The following is a 21,696-nucleotide window of genomic DNA, read 5'->3' on the forward strand; positions in this document are numbered from 1 at the left end:
AAGTTTGGGGCTAAACCAATATAAATCTTATGTGTCTCATCTTCTTCCTTCATACTTAAGTTTTTCACTCTTTTATATTTTCAAAAGTCTTTAAGTATCACCCAATTTACTCTCTCTTGTGTGCCAGTCTATCTTAACAACCTTAGTTTATGCTATGTTTTAGTGTGTAAAATTGAATTTGATATATTTACATGCTCTTACTTAAACATCCACTTAGAAATTGATTTTACACATATTAAGCTTGTGAAAATTACTTTAGTATTCTTGCAATCAAAGTTTAGAACTTGAATTTACTCAAACTTTTTCTTTCACACATTTTGATTAAAAAGTTTTGAAAGAACCCAAAAATTCCATAAATACCCAATTCACCCCCTTGGGTGTGTTGCCATATCTAACACATAGAATTTCTTGGTCTTGGTCTCTAACATAATACCTGACCAATGACCAATGAATAAGGCAGGACCAAATATAAAGTCACAATCTCTAATATTGTATCCCAAATACTTAAGCAATATTTTTGTACTATTATCTTTAACAGTCCAAGCCTAAGGGTTGTTTACCATTTTTACTATGAACTTTGAACCAAAAATGTAACATCCTGAAATTTTAAGAGTCAGATTTATTTTAAAAAAATAAAAATAAAATATGTATAATTAAATTAAAATTAAGAATAATTTGATAGAGGTCCAGAGTTTGAATTTTTCTAAGAAAAAGTTGGGTTTTATTTTATTTTTAATAATAAAAAAAATTACCAAAGTTGACCTGGGCTTTTGTGCTACAATAAAAAATGTTGGGCCCTTTCTTGTAATTTTTCCCAAAATGTTTTAAGATCAGTCTTTTAAAGAGAAATAGCACGTAGAAATGCAAAACAAAGAACTAAGGAAAGAAACAAAGGCACGAGAGAGAGAGAGGAAAAAGAGAGGAGAAAGAGAGGGAGTTAGGCTTTATTCCCTACTCCAATTCTCTTCCTTCCCTCTTGATTTTCTTCAATTTTTAGAAGAAGAAATTTCTAGACTTTGATCCCAAAGTCTTTATTCTTGTATGCTTTTATTTTTTTGGATCCTAGGGAGGATGTTTTGAGTTTCTATATAGTGATCTAATATTTTGAGTGGATAATTAGATGAAAAGAGGTGTTTTGGGCATAAATTAAACCCTGAGAGATTGTGATTTTCTCCTCAATGGTTTGAGCCCATTGATTTAGTTATAATTTTTCTATTTAAGCCCAATAAGATTTAAATTAAGGTTTGATTTTCATTATAAGGGCTAATGATGAAAGTTGGTGACATTAAATGAAGGTTTTTAATTGATTAAAAATTATATAAATTGAAAATTAGCCTAGTGATGGCTAATAAATAGTTTTGGTGGTTAAGTCGTATTATGTGAATGGTTGGTTTAATATATGGACCATTAGGATGGATTATGACTCATTGACTCAAGTTGTGTGGTATGAGTTATAGTCTTCATTAATGCTATTTGTCATGATAAGTGATGTGGATCACTTATATGTTGTAGAGATTGTTGGTGGAATTTGTTCAGAAGTTAAGGAACAAGCCAAGTCCTATTTTGTACAAGAGGAAACCCTTTTGGTACCAAAGGGTTGAGGTAACAGGGGAATTTATATTTTTTATTACTTTGTTTTAGCTATTTTTGAATAAATATTACTAGCTATCATGCATTATATGTTTTAAAAGATTAAATGTGCTTTATAAGGGGTTATGGGGTACTAATTTGATTATAGTGCAAATATGTTTTCTAATTATTTAACAACAATGTTTTTATGAAAACGAGATTTGTTTGCATGTATTGTAATCATAAGGAATAGAAGTTGCACTTAAGGAAGTGTAGCTAAGTAAGGTACCTTAGATAGGCTAAGGAACTATTTAAGGGAGATTTATAAATGTTATACTACCTTAGAGTATTAAAGTGGTCAATACTCGAGAAAGATAAACACGAATAAAAGGCATGATCTTGGTAGGAGTTCACCAATGAGAAGGTGTGGACTTTTGATATTCTGTGGCACATTGCCAGTATTCAATGTTATCTTACGTATTATAGGCTCAGTGCACTAAAGTGGTTAGTGTATTGAGTGTTCAACACCTCTCAGTGGGAGAGGAAATCTGACATATGAAATGTGAGGTTGAGTGCCTAGGCCAAGGTAGCCCTCACACGAAGAGTAAGTCGGGCTGGCTCTGGAAGGGAGTTAGCTTTGATTGCTCAGGATTCACGTCAAAAGGACATAGGCAATTCGGTGGATTAGATCATGTCTTAGATTATGTTTTGTGCATGTGGAGGTACAAGCGAGTATAAGGTTTACTTGTGAGTTAAAAAGTGCCAGGGGACATTCTGTTGGTCATGAAAGGCCATACCGGCCTATGTCATGCATTCATGCATTTTAAATGGTGAAATTATATACTATATTGAATTTATTATTCGTTTATTCGATTATGGCTTACTTTGTAATAATCAATGTAGATTTCTCTATTACTGAGACTGTGATTGTCTCACCCCTTTCTTTTTAATATTTCTAGGTCCAGGCGAAGGAACCAGTGGAGGATGAGGAAAGGAGCATAGCTAAAGGTTTTTGTGAATTGTAAAGAACTACAACCCCTTTCTTTTGAGAAAATCTATTGTAATGTATTTAGAATTAGGGTGCCAGTAGGATGTGATTATGTATATGTATGTAAGTATGTGTGGATTGTATGGCTTGTGCATGAATTTTTATTTGCTTGTAGACTTGTGGCTAGGAAACTTGGTTATAGTATGTGGTTTTAATAGATTTATTTAGTAGACCAAGTTTTCACTACAATTAAATATTTATTTTGGTATATATATGATTTCATAAGCAAATGCAGAGTGGTTGCATTGCAAATGGTGTGCTATGGGCAAACATACGGATAAAGAGAGTAGGTGCATGGGCCCCACAAAGATCTCTGAGCCAAGTGAAAAATGTTTAGCGTGTATTCATATGTGTATATAATATTTGAAATAGTTTTTTGCCACTCTTATATGATTTGTGCATTTTTGGGGTTTAGGGTCCATTTTGAAAAAAATGGCACCCGGGTGGTTAAATTTGATATAAGAGTTTTTTTTATCATTTAAATATTCTACCAGGTGTTTTTATTCCTATTTAATGTGTCTAAAATGTCCCTATAGGTTTGTGACTATTGGGGTGAGATTTGGACAATTTTGAAAATGGTTTTTACTAAAAAACCATACTTTTGCATCTGGGTGTCCAAATCTTAATTGACCGTTGGATTTCTCTAAAATTTGGGTTACAAGTAAAACCTTTTATAAGTTTCATGTGGGCTTTAGAATCACATTGATCGGATATCAGACGGAGAAACGGCACACTTCAGAATTTGGTCCAGAGGAGTTGTCATGACAGCAAAAGTGATGTCATGACAACAACAGTGATGATGTTGTAACATGCACAAAATTCAATCCATCTGTTAAATCTTTCTAGAATTTGGTATGCTAATAGTACTATTTAAAAGTGACATGTAAGCTTTGAAATCGCTTTGATCAGAAGTTGGATGATGAAATGGTGCACTCTGAAAGTTAGTTCAGAGGTGTTGTCATGACAGCTAACAGCAAAAATGATCAAACTTTAACATATCTAATTTTTAATCCGACTGTTGGATCTTTTTAAAATTTGATACACTTATAGTACCCTTTAAATGTGACATGTGAGCTTTAAAATTTCTTTAATCGGGGATCGGATGATAGAACGGTGCCTCCCGAAAATTGGCTCGGGAGGGCTGTCATGACAACATCTTTTTACCTTGCTTTTGCCTAGCTTGCTTCCGTGCACTTTAGGTAAAACTTATAAATTTTTTTATTTAAAAAAGGTTTTAAATGTTTAATTTTCAATCGTGTATTTGCTTAGTAATTTAAATGGTTTGTTTCTTAAGTTGGTTTTAGGATTAACTCCTTAACCACACTTAGTTTATTTGAATTGTGTGATTTTTGAATAACACTCTGGGCAAGTGTTATGAAATATGTGCTTCCGAACTGTCCCTTCATTTTCTTTTTAGTCTACAACCAATGTTCTAGTAGCCATTGTCATAAACTGTAATTGGTGAAACATTGTGACGAAAGAATTAAGTTAATATCCATATATTTGAAAAAAAAATGAATGACTACAATTTCCAAATCCTATCATTGATCCATTTGGTTCCACCAAGACATTGAGGTTCAGCATGAGTTAAGAAATATTGATACATCTGCACAAAGGTCCTATTAATGAAAACAAATAGCGTTTCATTAGAAAATTGCTTATTTGGTGTGTTTTTTTTCCTTAATGCTATGCACATCTGAAATAAGCGCTTATTGTCAGCCACTTTCCTCTTTTGACTAGTTCTTACCTAGAGACACTTCACGAAAGGTCTTTTATACCTATTTGATCTCCTATGTTCCTTTATCGATTCCTCTACTTTTACAATATGTAGTTCCCTATTCCCTTTTGATGCTTCTTGTTCTTCTACTTCATCCTCATATATATTTACCTTTCTTACTTGCCCTTCCTCTTCATGGTCTTCTTTATCTTCATTCTCATGTATAGAATTTGTAACACTTACCCCAAGTGTTAACAAAAACACACCACAACCAAATAATCTAAATGTGATTAAGGAGTTAATCCTAAAACTAACTTAGAAAACAAACCATTTAAATTGCTAAACAATCTATACAATAGAAAAAAAATACTTAAAACCTCTTAGAAAACTTTTAAGGATTACTATATAGTGTATGGAAACAAATTGGACAAACAGGGGTAATTAATTGATGTCATGATAGCATTAATTTTGCTGTCATGACAACCCTCTCGGGAAAATTTCCAGGAGGTTCCGATTCACCATTTGGGCTTCGATTGAAGTGATTTCAAATCTCACATGTCACTTTTAATGAGTACTAATAGTGTTTCAAATTTCACAAAGATCTAATGGTTGGATTAAAATTTAGACACATTATAATTTTCGCATTTTTGCAGTCATGAAAGCACATTTGGACCAACTTTTGGAGTACACCATTTCATCATCTGACCTCCGATTGGAGCGATTTCAGAGCCCACATGTCACATTTAAAGAGTAATACAAGTGTACCAAATTTAAAAAAGATCCAATGGTTGGATCAAAATTCATGTGCATCCTAACCTCTGCAATTATTGCTGTCATGACAGCAGACAGCTTTATTTTGCTATCTTCGGACCAACTTTTAGAGTGTGTCATTTCCTATTTAATGTCTGATTGAGGTGATTCTAAAGCCCACACAAAGATTATAAAAAATTTAACTTGTGACCTAAATTTTAAGAAAATCCAACAGTTAGATTAAAATTTTGATACTCGGATGCAAAAGTACAGTTTTTTAGTAAAAATCATTTTCAAAATTGTCTAAATCTCATCCTAATGGTACAAACTTGTAGGAACACTTTGGACATGTCAATAAGACTAGGAGTATTTGATAGAACATTTAAATGATGGAAAAATCCCTTATATCAAAATTTGACCACCTAAGTGTCATTTCCCAAAATGGACCTTAAGCCCCCAAAATTTACAAATCACACAAGAGTGGCCAAAAACTATTCCAAACACCATAGACACATATGAATACATATGCTGAATATTTTCACTTGGTTTAGAGATCCTTGTGAGGCCCACGTGCCCACTCTCTCTATTTAAGGTATATGTTTACCCATAGCATACTATTTGCAATGCAATCACCTTGCATTTACTTATAGAATCACATATATAACAAAATGAAAATTTACATGTAGTGGAAACTTGGTCTATCGAATAAATCTATTAAAACCACACATCATAACCAAGTTTCCTAGTCACAAGTCTATAAGCAGACAAAAATTCATACATAAGCACATAATCCATATATATTCTCACACACACACACACACACAATCACATCCTACTGACACCATAATCCTAAGTACATTACAATATATTTTCTCAAAAGAAAGGGGTTGTAGTTCTTTATAATCAACAAACAACCCCTAACTCTGTTCTTTTCCCCGTCCACCACTGAATCCTTCGCCTAGACCTGAAAACATTAAAAAGAAAGGGGTGAGACAACCACAATCTCAATAACAGAGAAATCTACATTTATTATTATAAAGTAAGCCATAGTCAAATAAATGAATAATAGATTAAACATAACATATAATTTAATAATTTAAAATGCATGAATCCATGACATAGGCTGGTATAACCTTTCTTGACAGACAGAATGTCCCCTGGCACTTTTTAGCTCACAGGTAAACCTTATAGCCACTTATACCTCCACAGACATGAAACATAATCTAAGGCGTAATCAAATCTACCTAATAGCTTGTGCTTCTTTGACATGAATCCTAAGTAGCCAAAGTTAACTCCTTCCTAAAGCCATCCTGACTTATTCTCCATGTGAGGGCTACTATAGCCTAGGCACTCAACCTCACACTTCATATGTCAGATTACCTCCCCCACTGAAAGGTGTTAAATACTCAATCCACTAACCACTTTAATGCACTGAGCCTACAATACGAAAGGCAACACTGAGTACTGGCAGTGTACTACAAAAGATCACAAGTCCACACCTCCCTATTAGTGAACTCCCACCGACATCATATCTTTCACTATTGTCTACCTTTCCTGAGTATTGACCATTTCAACACTCTAAATTAGTATAACAAATATCACTCCTCCCTTAAGTAGTTCCTTAGTCTATCTAAAGTACCTAACCTAGTTACACTTCCTTAAGTGTAACTTCCATTCTCTATAATTATAAGGCATGCAAACAACCTTGTTTCCATAAAAACATTATTGTTAAACAAATAGAAAACATATATGCATTATTGTTCAAGTAATACCTTATAAGTCTTTATAAAATACAATAATTGCATTTAATTATTTAAAACATGTAATGCATGATAGCTAGTAATATTTATTCAAAAATAGCTAAACAAATAATAAGAAATATAAATTCTCTTGTTACCCTCAACCCTTTTATATCAAAAGGATTTTTCCTTATACAAAATGAAACTTGGCTTGTTCCTTAACTTCTCAATAAGTACTACCAACAATTCCCTATAACATATAAGTGATCCATATCACTTTCATGGTAAATAGTGTAAAAGAAGACTATAACTCATACGACACAACTTGGGTCAATGAGCCATAATCATCCTAACAGCCCATATATTAAACCAACCATTCACATAGTATCACTTAACCACTAAAACCATTTATTAGCCACCACTAGGCTAATTTTCAATTTATATAATTTTTAATTAACCAAAAACCTTCACTTGGCATTACCACCTTTTACAATTAGCCACTATAATGAAAATCAAAGCTTAATCTAAATCTTATTGGATTCAAATAGCACAATTATAACTAAATAAATCGGCTCAAACCATTGAAGAGTGAAATCTAATCTCTTAGGGTTTGATTTTTGCCCTATATAGAAACTCAAAATATCCTCCCAAAGACCCAAAGAAACTAAAGATTATAAGAGCAAAGCCTTTGGAATTAAAATCTAAAATTTACCTCTTCCAAAAACTCAAGAAAACTAAGAGGGAAGGAAGAAGATTGAAGTAGAGAGCTTACCTACCACGTAACTAAGTTTGCAATGACTGCAAAACCTCTTGAATCTAAGCTCCAACTCTCTCTCTCTCTCTCTTTCTTTTCTCTCCTCCTCCTCTTCTCTCTTGGTCTTGTGTGTTTTTTCTTGCTTCTTTGTTCTATGTTTTCTGCATTCTTTTCCCCTTTCAAAAATGAACAAAACAATTTGAGAAAAATTATAAGGAAGGGCCCAATATTTTTTATCATAGCACAAAAGCCTCGGGTAACTTTGGTAATTTTCCCATAATTAAAAATAAAATAAAACTAAAATTTTTCTTAGTAAAATTTGAACTCTGGACCTATATCAAATTATTCTTAATTTTTATTCAATTATAGATATTTTATTTTAAAATAAATTTAAGTCTTAAAATTTTCAGGACGTTACACCTCTCCTTTCCCTTCTGCTTCCTTTTCTTCTCCCTCTTCTTCATCCCCTTCACCCTCTTCATCATTTTTCTCATCTGCTTTTTCATCTTTTTCTTCACCCTCTTCCAAATGTTCTTCATCAGGTTCTTTATCTTTTTCTTCACCCTCTTTAGAATTCTCATGCGCTTCTTTATCTATTTCATCACCCTCTCCTTTTGTCTTTTCAACCTTTTTTGAATTTCCTAGAAGCTTAAATTGTAGGTCCATCAACTTCTCACCTATAGTATAACCAATCTTACATAAATCTACTTATTTCTTGCAAAACAAAAAGTATATCTCAATATGTAAAAATTAGTAGATGAACATTAGACCACTTTTTATACATACCAAGTGACTGAAAGCATGTTGGAGAAAACTTGATAGATGAACTACCATCTATACTCATGAGATCATGCAAAATACCCTGAATGCTCTTCTTCTCTACTTTTACTCTTTCAATAACCTTCTCCTCATCCCAATATGCGAGGGCATCATTAGGCTTAGGTCTTTCTTCTTGGCCAAGAGGAAAATGTTGACAGCAATAAATTTGCATAAAATTTGATACATTACTTCCAAGATGTCACTATCATTCTATTAAATTAAAAATTACAACCATACTTATCATGAGAAAGTAGATGCATCCTTTAATATTCTTCCTTGTTGTTGTCTACCCTTTGCTTAGTTATTGCTTCCATATATCTACTTTATTGCATAGTTTATTAAACACATATGTTGCCCAGTCATATTTACCAATTGCTTTATGTGTTTTATATACAACCTTCAAAACACAGTCATTGACTCCTATACTTGTTGTTAGACACAATAGAGTTCTCAAAGTATACATTAAAAATAACTCAAATTGAACATCTTCTTTCCCAAATGTTATCATTTTAAAATCTTCTTGTAGGGCATTTTAAAGCAAGTTTCCCTTAAGTTTCTTGAATGATTTCTCATTAATATCTTCTACCTATCAAATTGTCTAGTTACCTTCTTGCCATCTTTCCTTATGCTTGTCAAATTGTGCACATCTTTTGCACTTATTTTTCTTACATTTCATCTAAGGCATATTTCTTGGGTTGAGGGGTCAAATGCCCACATCAACTTTCCATAGATATCTCTATGTATATTCTTGCATCCTATATTAAGCAGCTTATTGAACCCAATCTTCTTACACCTTTTTCTTTGTTTCTCCTTTCCCTTAACAAACTTTATAACTTTTGAAAACTGACTGAGAGATCAACAAGTATGAAAGGGAATTATATATTTGTAAATGTCTCTCCTCTCTCTTCCTTTGCTTTCCTTGAATATTCCTACTTTTTCATTGCTGACAACTTCTCCCATGCTTTTGTCAAATCTACCTATCCTTTCCCAATCAATTTGTACTTGCCCTTGTTTTTCTTATAGAATTCTTCAATAAATTTTGTATAGCTATAAACATTTTCCTTCTTTTCTCCCTTTGTAGAATTTACCATCTTCAATTGACTGAAAATTTAAGGACTTTAATATTAGGGAAAATCACAATTAGAACATGTTAAACACACATTAAACACCTACATGTACAACTATATATGTATACTTGTCAATTTACTAAGATAACTTATTATTGTCCTAACCCTACTTGTCACCAACCAAATAACCATTTACTAGTTAATGCCCTGTACACTACTTGTCAAATTCTTAAGTGAACTTGTTATTGTTCTACAACATACTTATCACTAGCAAATGCCTATTTAGTAGTTAATGCCTTGTACACTACTTGTTAAATTCCTAAGTGAACTTATTATTGTCCTACAACATACTTGTCACTAGAAAATACCCATTTAGTAGTTAATACCTTGTATACTACTTGTCAAATTCCTAGGTGAACTTGTTATTGTCTTATACCCTACTTGTCACTAAAATATACTCATTTAGCAGTTAATGCCTTGTACATTGCTTGTTATTTTCTTGAGTGAATTTCTTACTGTTCTACCAGCATATATGCATTAGACACAATCAATTACATTTCAGAACTAGAGCCACCAGAATGATTCTTCCATTTCACAAGATTTTTCTATGAAGCAATAAAAAGAGGGAAAAACAAACTTGGTGTTGTCAAGAGAGACAAAGAAAATGCAAGTGATCTAAAGTCTTTAACAGCAAATGTAACCAACCAGTGTGAGAGAACACAATTGAGAGTTCTGATTTACATGCGGATAGGGTAGTCGAGTTAATGAAAGAATGAAAGGATGAGCAATTGTACCCTAGGTCCCAAAAGAAAATGTTGAGTCAATTGAAGACATCGACCAGGCTGAAGACATCAATTCCCTTACCGAAAAGTTGTCGAGACGTGAAGCAACTTAGGGGTGAGAATTTAGTGATGAACTTAGAGACTTGGGGAGAGGTGAGAGTGGTGAGATGAGAGGGATTGTTCAATAAGTGATGTAATGCCTTGAGTAGGAAGTTTTAATTGTGGGTTAGAATTCAAATTAAGGTCATTTTAATCATTTCTCATATACCCAAATTACACCTAAGGACCAAGGGACTCAAGAATAATTTTGCTATTTCATGGGACTTGGCTATATTTAAATTTCTTTTGCGGGACCTGATTGTCATTTTCCCTAAAAAAATAATACCTCAAAGATTTCTAAAAGAAATAGATTAGGTATAGATCAAGTTCAAGAAATATGTTGGTTGTCGTGTTTTTGTCTGTCATTGGGTACATTTAAATTTTTATTTTGTTTAAAATATTAAGCCATTCCCAAAATCAGAAACACCAATAAAAAGTAAAATTTAAATTTCAAAAATTGATGCAAATATATCCATCTATATTTTAAATAGAATCAGTTTTTATTTTATTATTCATCTCAAATTTAATTTTTTTTAATAAGGTACAAGAAGCGTATACATACTCTGTCCATATTTGAAATTAATCTTTCTTGGGCCATTGAGGACAAAAGATAAAACACGAGGGCTAGGATGCATTCAACCTAAACTTGCATGTCTAGATTTCCTTGTCTTAAAACATTTGAGTATTCCCGTCAATAAGGAAGGTTGCACTTTGTTTTATTTAAAAAGATAAAAAGAAATATATATTCACAAAAAAAAAAAACAGAGTTAAATAGAGTACGAACGAATGACCCAGTCCCAATGCGCTAGGCAACCCCTTTTGAATATAATGCTTCCATTTTTTCTTTTTCCTAAAAAAAAAAAAAGGTTCCTTTTTCCTGTATATCTATACACAACATTTTGGCCTGAACTCAATTCCCTCAACAATAAGGCCGTCTTTGATATACCCATTAGTCTCCCATAGCCTGAACTCTGTGAAGCCTTCACATCCGTAATGTCCGCTGATGAAGAACTCTCCCATTTCAACCTCCATCCACCCATCTTCTCTCTTGCGTGCTGATGCTCTTTGTTTCTTTTTCATTATTGAATGCTTCGAAGAAGGGTCTAAGATCACTCTTCTGTGAGATCCACTAACACTTTCTTCGTTGTTCACACTCAGTTCTACATATCTATCTGCCATAGAATGTTCCTCTTCTAACTTGTAGACGAAGAATGCAGAATATATTGTTCCTGGAGACAAGAGATCATTAACCTTTACTCTTGCTTTTATGTCAAGCCACCACACGTGGTTGAGCTTTGCCACCTCGGTAAATCTGTACGGAGAAAATATCTAATATTCAAATACCATGACACGTGATAGATTGTAAATGGGAGAATATCAATGAATGATCCCTGAAATAATTGAACATCTGGCAAGGACTTGGACAGATCAAATATTTCTTAAATCAATAATATCACTTATTAATTATTAAAGTTTACTTGTTAGAAGTCACTGTCAAAAATTAAATTATTTCAAAAATCCTTCAACATATTCTCCCATTTTAAAATTTGGACAACTATAAATAAATATAAAGTGGGGCACTATATATTGTTTTTTACTCACGAACTTTATCTTCATTAGAGGATATTGTTAAATTATCTTTCTGGAGTGATCTTGTTAATATCTTGTGTCAGTACATGCATGAGAATTTAACATTCTCTGGTTAATTTAGAATTTTTGGCCCCAAAAAAAGAGTTAATTTAGAAATAAGGCTTTGCACCCAGTTAATTATAAATCACCAAACGCTCTCTATTGAGGTTTTTAAATTGTTATACTGCATATTTTGATTAACATTATACCAAAGTTGTTAATGATTGGTATAACTGTTTATTTGCTAACTAATCTAAGTAAAAGTATTATTTGTATCAAGGATTTCAAAAAATAGTAAATTGTGAAATAATTAAAGAAAACTGCACACACCCAATTCACTCGTCTTAGTATGGTTGTTTTGTCTGACAAATAAAACTATTTTGAGGAGTTGAGGTATTTATTTCTAATTTAAATTTGAATTCAGCTTTAATAATAGAATTTCGATAAAAGAAAATTATCTCAATCTAATCCATAACCTAATTTGCTAAGCAAGTTGTCTGGAACATGAGCACCTCAATTTAGTTATTCAGTTCATTTCTAAGTTGGTTGCTATGACATAACATAATGTAATATGTAACAAATAATTTGTTGCAAATTTTGTCACAATTTTTTCCTGTCCTTTTTGTAAAGTATATTGAATTAAATACCTTTAACGAGAGAACATTTGGTAATTGCAAGATTACTCTAAACATTTTTGTTGCAAAAACATTTTTGTACAAGAGATCACATTTTTGTGAAATAGAATTGAAAGAGATTTTAATTGTATCTAAAAAAAAAATCTAATATTCCATGTTTTTAAGGGAGAATAACATTCAGGTTGTGAAAAATTAATTTAATGACTAATAGGTACAGAACATTTTAAAAGATGACGACTTGCAAATATCTATCTAAAATTGTAGATATCAATAAATAGACATTGTACCTATCTTCCTTTTGAATATTTTAGGACTTCATAGTTATTGATCTACTGCGATAAGACTGTCATTTTTTTTTTCCAAAAGCATTAGCACTTAAAATATAGGATTAACACTTAAAATATAGGATTAAGGTATGAAAATACTTAAAAACTTATTTTTTTTTCCTGCAGTTTTTGATAAGTCAATAGTAGTGTATGAATATCCATTAACTTTATAACGGAGACTACTATATTTCAATTGTCATCAACAGTCAATGTTAGACTATTTCAATGAATAGGAGAAGGTTAGCCTCTTATAAAATTTAATGGGTACTTATGTACAATTGTCAACTTAGGATCTTCCATGAAAAGTTTTTGAATATTTTGTACTCTAAACCTAAAATATATTTAGGAAGACAACATACCTAGATTCTGGTAAAGAAATCCACTGCCAGTAAGATTTTCTGTCTGCCCACACAATTGTGAGACCCTTTGCACTAAGCATGCAACATTTTTTACCACTGTCTTTTTCTAAGCCAAGACACTGCTAGATATAAAAAATATTGTTAAACGACCTTACAACGACCATGGCGTAAATTGAAATTAAAAAAAAAAAAGTGATTTTACAGATAAAAGTGCTTCTTATGCATCAGATGATCGATATATGATGAGTATGATTGGATGGTGCAAAAGAATAATGATAACAAAAACAAAATAAATTTTGTATTTCTTGAACTTTGTACATGGATGGAAAAGAACTGATTAATTCTTTTGTGGATGCCAAAGAGGGCCTTGGCATATAATGCTTGAGACATTTTTACATTCAATCATTTTGTTGGAATATTCGAAAATTTTTGTCAACTTTACTGGGCAACATGTCTGGTCTAAAAGTTATTAGCTGTTCCTTGAGATATTAAATACAAATTACGATTTCTTCTTTCACAAAATATTTTCATTTTAAATTTTTTATTTTATTTTAGTCATATAGTCAAAAATACAAAAAAAAAAAAAGAAGTATGGTGTATATATGACAAATGCTTGCAAGTTAGTCATCAATTTTCACAGCAAACTGCCTGTTTGCAGTAACGTACTATTCTTCTCTCATTCAAATATATTAATTTAGTAGATGATTCAATATATATAATCAACATAAATTTATATCTTCTATTCATATATCAGAGATCTTGAATAGAGACGTTTTCATATGAACGATTCACGCACACCCACATCCAAATTAGATAGAGAAGATTTTATTAAAATTTATAACTGTACTTAAGATTAAGATTCTATTTTAAGAATTCTAAAAGTTAAGTCAATCTTATAACTGTAACTTTTTTAAAAAATATATTTAAATAAAAAAATTATAAATATTAGATACAAAGCATTCAAATTAAATATATAAACAACAACAACAATAACAAGTCTTATTCTATTAGATGGAGTTGGCTGTATTAATTGGACGACGCCATTATACTTTATCATTCAAATTAAATATAACTGGCAAAATCTCATGCTAAAGATAAACACAACATGCTTATCATCAATAAGATATGCAAAGATTCCATCCAAAATTCACATCACAAATTAATACAATAACTAAAATTGAGTGCTTATGATTATACCATTTTACCATCATTCAAAAGAACTGGATGATCGCAAAGATGAAAGAAAATTTGTTTCTTGGTCAGAGAACTAGTGAAAAAGGATTGGGATGAGGATCGAGCTATCATGTCCTCATAATGTCCAGGCAGAAACCTTTCCCACACAGTATCTGAATCTTCGGCTGTTCTGAAAACGGAAGCAACAGAACAAGTTCTGCATGCATCCTTTGGAGATGTTAAGGAAATAATATTTGAAATGCAGTCTACAGGTAAAACCTTTGTCATATCCATAATTATGTCTCCTTCGTCTCTAACAATCTGGTTATTGTTTGATGTGTTAGCGATAATGCGGCCACAAAAAATGAAGTGTTAGCCATAAACTTATGAATAATTGATAACCCTACAAAAATAGTTTCTCAAATCATATTCCACAATAGGCAATTTCTAAATTATATTATTGATGATCTGCGGAACTAACCGAAATAGGGCTTTCCATAATTGTTTTTCTTATCTTTTTTCCACAGGATAACAATTTCTTAGATGAAAATATAATTAGATAGGCTTTTTTATCATGTACGGTACATACCATGTACACTTGATCCAGATTCATGATCAATTGGCAACTACATATAATTTATGTGCATTGATTTGTTTCTTTTTGTGGTTGTTCTTTTTTCCAAAGGAAGCGAAGCAAATAAATTTAGCCAATTAACAACACTCAACTTTTGGCTATTGGAGCCATATGAATTGAAAAGACCTAAGTTAACCTGAGAAACCCTAGTAAAATAAAATTAGCTTACTACCACATAAATGACCATATTTTATGGTTATTTTGGCTTATATATATGATAATAACCGTTATATATCAAGCCATCTATATAGTCTTCCCATTTATATGATGGTTAAAAAAGTGTCATATATATTGGGAAATATATCATAGTTAAAAAGTAATCGTTATATAAAACAACCTCTGGTTTGGCAATTCTAGAATTGCATGTTAAAATACCATGGTTTTATCAAACAGCCATTAAGCTGTCAATCTCTATTTGCAATGCCATTGATTATGCTTCTGCTAATTTTTTCTAGGGAGACATTGAGGATAAAAGATGATTACACCTTGGAACGTTCTAATTATTATTTTAAGATTTTAATTAACTGAAACATTTTAAAATAAGGAATAATAATACTTATAATCTATTTACCAATTAATTAAATGAGCCATGTCAGCTCTGTAGGACTTGTTTCTTGTTTGGTGCACAAACTTCCATTTATCTTCACGGCGCATTGGAGATGGTGGAGAAAGAAGAACAAAAGGGTCAAACTGAGGTTGTTCCTCTAATCTCTTTGTAACACCATATTTTGTCAGAACATTTTTTTAAATAATAATAATAACTAAAATATAAAAATAAAAAAAATAAAATTTAATCCTTTTTTAGGATTATATTTTCAAAAAAAATAATAATCTAACAAAATTAACAAAAAAATATAACCTTGCTTAAAATCTCTTCGAAATTATCCTAACCATTCAAGATATTAAGAACTAATTTTGAGAGTCAACTTCTTTTGAATTTCTTCCTTTAAATTTTGTTATCTTCAAAAAAAAATATGTTTGCTTAATTCAAAATCAAATTTCTTTGTCTTTTTTTTCAACTTCTAAATTAACAAACAGGATTTTTTTTAAAAAAAAAGAATTATAGTTTTTTTTAAATAATAATACACAAACTGATGGGTTAAATCTAACCCCATCAGTTCCAAACTTGGTCTTTTGGTCAGATGCCATGCACACAGAGATAAAGAAGACCAGAAGCACACATGCAAAAACAAAAAAGAAACAAGACGACGCACGGCCACACAGCTAAAAGGGAAATACAGAAGAACACCAGAGGCAGATGCAGAAAAGATCAGACGTGAAAAACACTTGGTCATGCGAAGAAAAGGAGTCAGAGACGCATGCAGAAAAAGAAACGCATGCACGTACGAAGAAGAAAAGAAAAACAAATGCTGGACACGCATGCGAGCTGAAACAGAGAAAAGGAGAAAGAAATAGAGAAGACGTTCAAGGCAAAGAAAAAGAACCGCTTCAACAATAAAGGGATCTCTAAAGTAAAGATCTAGAGAGGGGGGACCAGATTTTTTTGCTCATGGAGGAGAGAACGAAGGAGAAAGAGACGGAGATAGAAAAATGAAGGAAAAACAGAGCATGGAGAGAAGGAGAAACAGGAACGTTTTAGTGAGAGAGAAGAGGGAGGAGAGACGAAAAAAGAGAGAGCCATAAACATGATAGAGAGGCAAGACCGAGGAAGAGTCTGAGAGAGGAGGAAAAACTGGAAGGAAAACAGAGTACAGAACAAGAGACTGAAAAATCAAGAAAAAAATAGAGCATGAAACACAGGCGATCCGAGACAGAGAGGAAAAAAATAGAGCACCGAGGAAGAAGGAACACTGATCCAAAACTAAGAAAAGAAGAAAGAGAGAGAAATTTTTAGAGGAGAGAGAGACAGAGTGAGAGAGCATAGCAGTTGGAACAAGGAACGAACAGAGACAGAGAGTCGAAGGCAGAAGCAAGAGAATGATGGAGAAGAGGTTAGAACATGAGAGAGATCTGGGGAATCTGGAATGGAGAGTCTGAGAAGAAAGAGACTTTAGCAGGCTTATAAGTAAAGAGGAAAGAGAGGGAGAGAGAAAGAAGGCAGGCAGTGTTGCTGTACGCAGAGGACACCAAGAACGTGAGGAAGAAATACCAAGGAATATGGTGATCTCAACCTATATAACCTTAACATCATCATAGCCATTGTCTCTGACGTCTATCATGCTGCCATCAAAGCTCTCTATAATCCAATGCCATCGAATGAGGTAAGAGAACTTCCGGCAAAGGTGGAGATTATTGCATGGTTGGAGAAGACAGGGATTGAAGTGTTTAGATTCGGTGATCACATAATGGGGACCAAAGGCTATCTTGAGTATGCGCTTTCTTGTTTAAAATTTTGTACTTCTTTTAAAATTTCACATGCCTGCTTCATTCATTCAAATGATCATATTATTTTGGAAAAATTAAAAGTATGCATATGTCTAATATGGGACTATTATTTATTCACAAATAATTTTAGGATATCAACTTCATTTTGATTTCATGAGAAATAAATTAGGAAATTAATGGTGGTGATGGTATGTGGATCTTGTTAATTTTAATTGTTGGATGCTATTACCATTACTCTCATCATTTTCTTTTAAAAGTCATATCTGAGCATTAAACCATCTTGAAAAATCTTGAGGAACATATCTTCAAGTCAAAAGAGGAGTGAAGTATCAAAATGGTTTCTTTCTCTATTCCTTCGAATGCTAAACTCATATTATGCGCCGACTGCAAGTGCAAATATCTTGATTACCTATTTGTCGTGTGAGATTTTAAGAATCTCAATTTAGAATGATTTCATATCATGTAAATCAATAAGATTTTGTAGGTATAAGGATAAAATTTGTAGGTATTTATATGAGTTTCAAAGGCCTATTATTAAAGGTAATTCTCTCTTTATACTAAATATTTAAGTCTCATGTGAGATTTCAAGAATTTTCATAGAGATTTAAATTAATCATTATCAGGTAGCATAATAAATCCTGCAAATATCGTGATTCACAATTTATATGGTAAATAAATAAATGAGTTTTGTAAATAAAATAATAATATTTTCATGATTTTAATTAATTAAATTAATAAATTTGAATTATAATTATATTTTTTAATTAGATCTTTTAGTCATGTGAGATTTTTAAAATTCCACAAACTTTTAAGATAATCGTACTACCGTGTGAGTCAATAAGTTTCGCAGGTATAAGATTAAGATTTTTATATTTAAAAATATGCATTGTATAATTACGCATTAAAATATATTCAAAGTGAATATTATTTAATCCTTTTATCGTGTGAGACTTTGAATCTCTACAGATATTTAGGATAATCTCGTATCGTGTAAATCAATAAGGTTTCGTAGATATGAGAGCAAAACTTATATATTAAAATTAACTCTCTTTTATAATCCAAATTAATTTATTTAAGTCCCATGTGAGATTTTAAGAATCTTCATAGAGACTTAAATTAATTACATCATCATGTGGGATAATAAATCCTCACAGATGTAATGATTTTAAATTTTTATAATAATAAATAATTTTATAAATAATCATATAATACACAATTTAGAAAATTAATTAACTAAATTAATGCATTAAATTGTAACCATATTCACTGATTATATCTTTTAGTCATGTGAGATTTTTGAATCTCCGGAGGCTTTAAGATCATTGTATTATCGTATGAGTCAATAAGACTCTACAGATATAAACGATTAAGTTTTTAATGTATATATAAATTATGTATTAAAATAATTACATTAAAAAATGTATTTAAATTTAATTCCTTTATCGTGTGAGATTTTAGAATCTCTGCAAATATTTAGGATAATCATATTACCGTATAAGCCAATAAAGCTTTGCAAAATGATGACTAAAATTCTTCAAAACATGTATATACACGCTAAAAATTATATTAACACTTAAAAATATACATAAGAATATAAATAAATAAATTAAATGCCAAACTCTTTTATTGTGTGAGATTTCGGAATCTCTACAGATATTTAGAGCAATTGCATTATCGTATGAAACAATAAGGTTCTGCAGTACTGCGATTAAATTCCCAATCACAAAATATAAAAAATAATAATTTAAACCCTCTTCTTTTCTTTAATTCAAAATTCAAAAAATTGAGAAAATAATAAAATTAAATTACTTTTTGCAATTTAAAACACACATATCAAATTTTAAAAATTATTTTATTTGCAAAATGGTGAATTATTTCTAGTTAATTTCTCTTCAAAAAAAAATATTTTCATCAAAAACTTTCAAGCCCGAACTACGGGACTTTGGTCTCCATCGCAGGGTACGTAGGCCTCAGAGTTAGATTCTGAGTCAAGTCCGTCCTCCTTCATAAATAAATAAACATTTCTCACTTAATTCTTATCATTTTTTAAAACACATTAATATAAAAGGGATAATTAAAATAATTTTAAAACCATATTAATATAGCACAACAAACTTTAGGTAATCGTTTTAACGAATGTGTGTATGGGGTGGCTAACACATTCCCCACACTCAACCGACTCCCAAACATATTCTCTGTTTTCGCAAACCACCCTTATCCTTTATTAATCAGTTTCCCGCGATTTCCCCCAAAATCTTGGTTGCAACTCCTTGTTCATGCGGTTATCATCGCGAAGGCCGAAACCTTCGCTCGCGCGTCGTTTGCGTCGCATTTTTCAGGGTGCGATACTCTTCCTCTTTTGCATCATCAAGCCTCAGTCAACTTTGGCACAACCAACACAAGACATTGTGTGAGGGCAATTCTCTTACCATTTGTGTGTCGCTTTACCCATTTTGCTTGTAAAAAAACACAAAAAACAAGTTAAAATCAACAAAAACAAAAATTAATAATATAATTAAAATGAAATCAACTTACCAAAGCTTCTGGTGTCACCTAAAGCCTATAGAATTGTTCCCAAGTATCTTTATCAAGAAATGGATACTTAGAATTGAACATGGCTTGCCATTTTTTCACATTGATATGCCCGTATTAGGATAGTCTTGAATGACCTCCAATGTATATACCAATTTTTCATTGTCTCCCTCCTTAACCCTTCATGGTTGGGCACATCATAAGTAAGCTACAATGCCATATTCGAACTGAGCTTGAACCATGCAAACTCAAAAGCATCATTTGCTTGATTCTCCTTCTTATAATTCAAAATGATGTCATTAAGAGGGAGATTTACAGTCTCATCCTCTTTATTCTCATTTGCAGGGATTTCTCAAATTTGACATGGATGGATTCTTCAATAGTTAAAGTTTTCTTATTAAAGGCTCTAAAAGCTTTGCTTCTATTAGAATAACCCAAAAAGATAGCTTGATTACTTTTAGAAACAAACTTATCTAAGTTGTCGTTACATTATTTAGAATGAAGCACTTATAACTAAATACATGTAGATGTGAGATGTCTGAGTTCCTTCCCTTGTATAGCTCATATGGAGTCTTATTGAGGATGGTCTTACATAAACTCTATTAGGGATTTAACATGCTATGATTATAGCATCTGCCCAAAAATATTTTAGCATCTCCTTTTCATTTAGCATTGTTCTTACTATCTTCTTTAGAGTTTTATTCTTTCTTTCCACAACTCCATTTTGTTGGGGGTCCTTGCTGCTAAGAATTTATGACTAATTAATCTCCATTTTTCATAAAACTCAACAAAACTAAAATTGTCAAATTCTCCACCATTATCACTTCTAATCTTTGCAATTTTCAAGTCCTTTTCATTATAGACCTTTATAGAAATAGCAACAAAGTACTTAAAGGCTTAATCCTTGTGAGACATAAAAATGGTTCAGATGAATCTCGAATAATCATCAACAATTACAAAGGTATATAGATTACCACCAAGACTTTTTACCCTTGCTGGGCCAACCAAGTCCAATGCAGCAACCTAAGAGGTCTAGAAGTAGTCACCATATTTTTTGCTATGAAATATGGTATTGAATTGCTTCCCCTTAATACAAGCATCATATATATAGCTTGTTAGCTTCAAATGTTATATTTAGCAACTTAATGACAAGGTTGTTTGTCATTATCTTGTCAAATTACTTCATATTCACATGTGCCAATCTTCTATGCCATAACCCGCTTTCATTAGTCACAGTGATTAGGCATTTGTTGTTCATAAAAGCATAATTGCCAAGATTGATGGTGTACATATTTTGAACTCTTCTTCCTTCTAGGATGACTTTTCCTATATTCTCATCTCTCACAATACAATGCACAGCATTACATAATACATCATAATCTTTTTCACATAATTGGCTTATGCTTAAAAAGGTTATGTCCCAAACTATCAACTAAATAAATATATATTGTCAATATAAGGTATAGTTAAGGATTTTACCAACTTTACCTATGCCAATAATTCTGCCTTTATCATTATTGCCAAAGGTGACAATTCCTTCATTGGTTTCTACCATATAGATAAACATTGAGCTATCACTAGTCATATGTTTGAAGTAGCCACTATCTAAATACCATTTTCCACTAGTGACTCTCCTTGATCCCTGTAACAAAGTCAGGTTTTCTTAGGTACTTAAATTGTTTGGGTCCTAGAGGGTTAATGGACCCCTTTGAAGCTCA

At 31.7% G+C, this 21,696-nt stretch overlaps 2 protein-coding genes across 2 annotated transcripts; both read right to left on the reverse strand.

The window, feature by feature from the left end:
- Positions 1–7,991: 7,991 nt before the first annotated feature.
- On the reverse strand, positions 7,992–8,568 carry LOC129289197 (uncharacterized). Its single transcript, XM_054925999.1, has 2 exons — positions 8,364–8,568; positions 7,992–8,254 (listed from the first exon to the last, which is right to left on the reverse strand). The coding sequence occupies exons 1-2, from the start codon at positions 8,566–8,568 to the stop codon at positions 7,992–7,994; spliced, it is 468 nt and encodes a 155-aa protein (XP_054781974.1).
- A 2,643-nt stretch (positions 8,569–11,211) lies between these two features.
- LOC129289198 (putative F-box protein PP2-B12) lies at positions 11,212–14,754 on the reverse strand. The gene is made up of 3 exons (XM_054926000.1): positions 14,491–14,754; positions 13,294–13,412; positions 11,212–11,656 (listed from the first exon to the last, which is right to left on the reverse strand). Exons 1-3 carry the CDS (start codon positions 14,752–14,754, stop codon positions 11,230–11,232), a joined length of 810 nt encoding a protein of 269 aa, XP_054781975.1. The 3' UTR covers positions 11,212–11,229.
- Between the last annotated feature and the right edge of the window lie 6,942 nt (positions 14,755–21,696).

Source organism: Prosopis cineraria, unplaced genomic scaffold (genome assembly GCF_029017545.1).
Source record: "Prosopis cineraria cultivar Desert tree isolate PC_DT_omini unplaced genomic scaffold, ASM2901754v1 PC12, whole genome shotgun sequence".
In the NCBI taxonomy this organism is placed as follows: Eukaryota; Viridiplantae; Streptophyta; class Magnoliopsida; order Fabales; family Fabaceae; genus Prosopis; species Prosopis cineraria.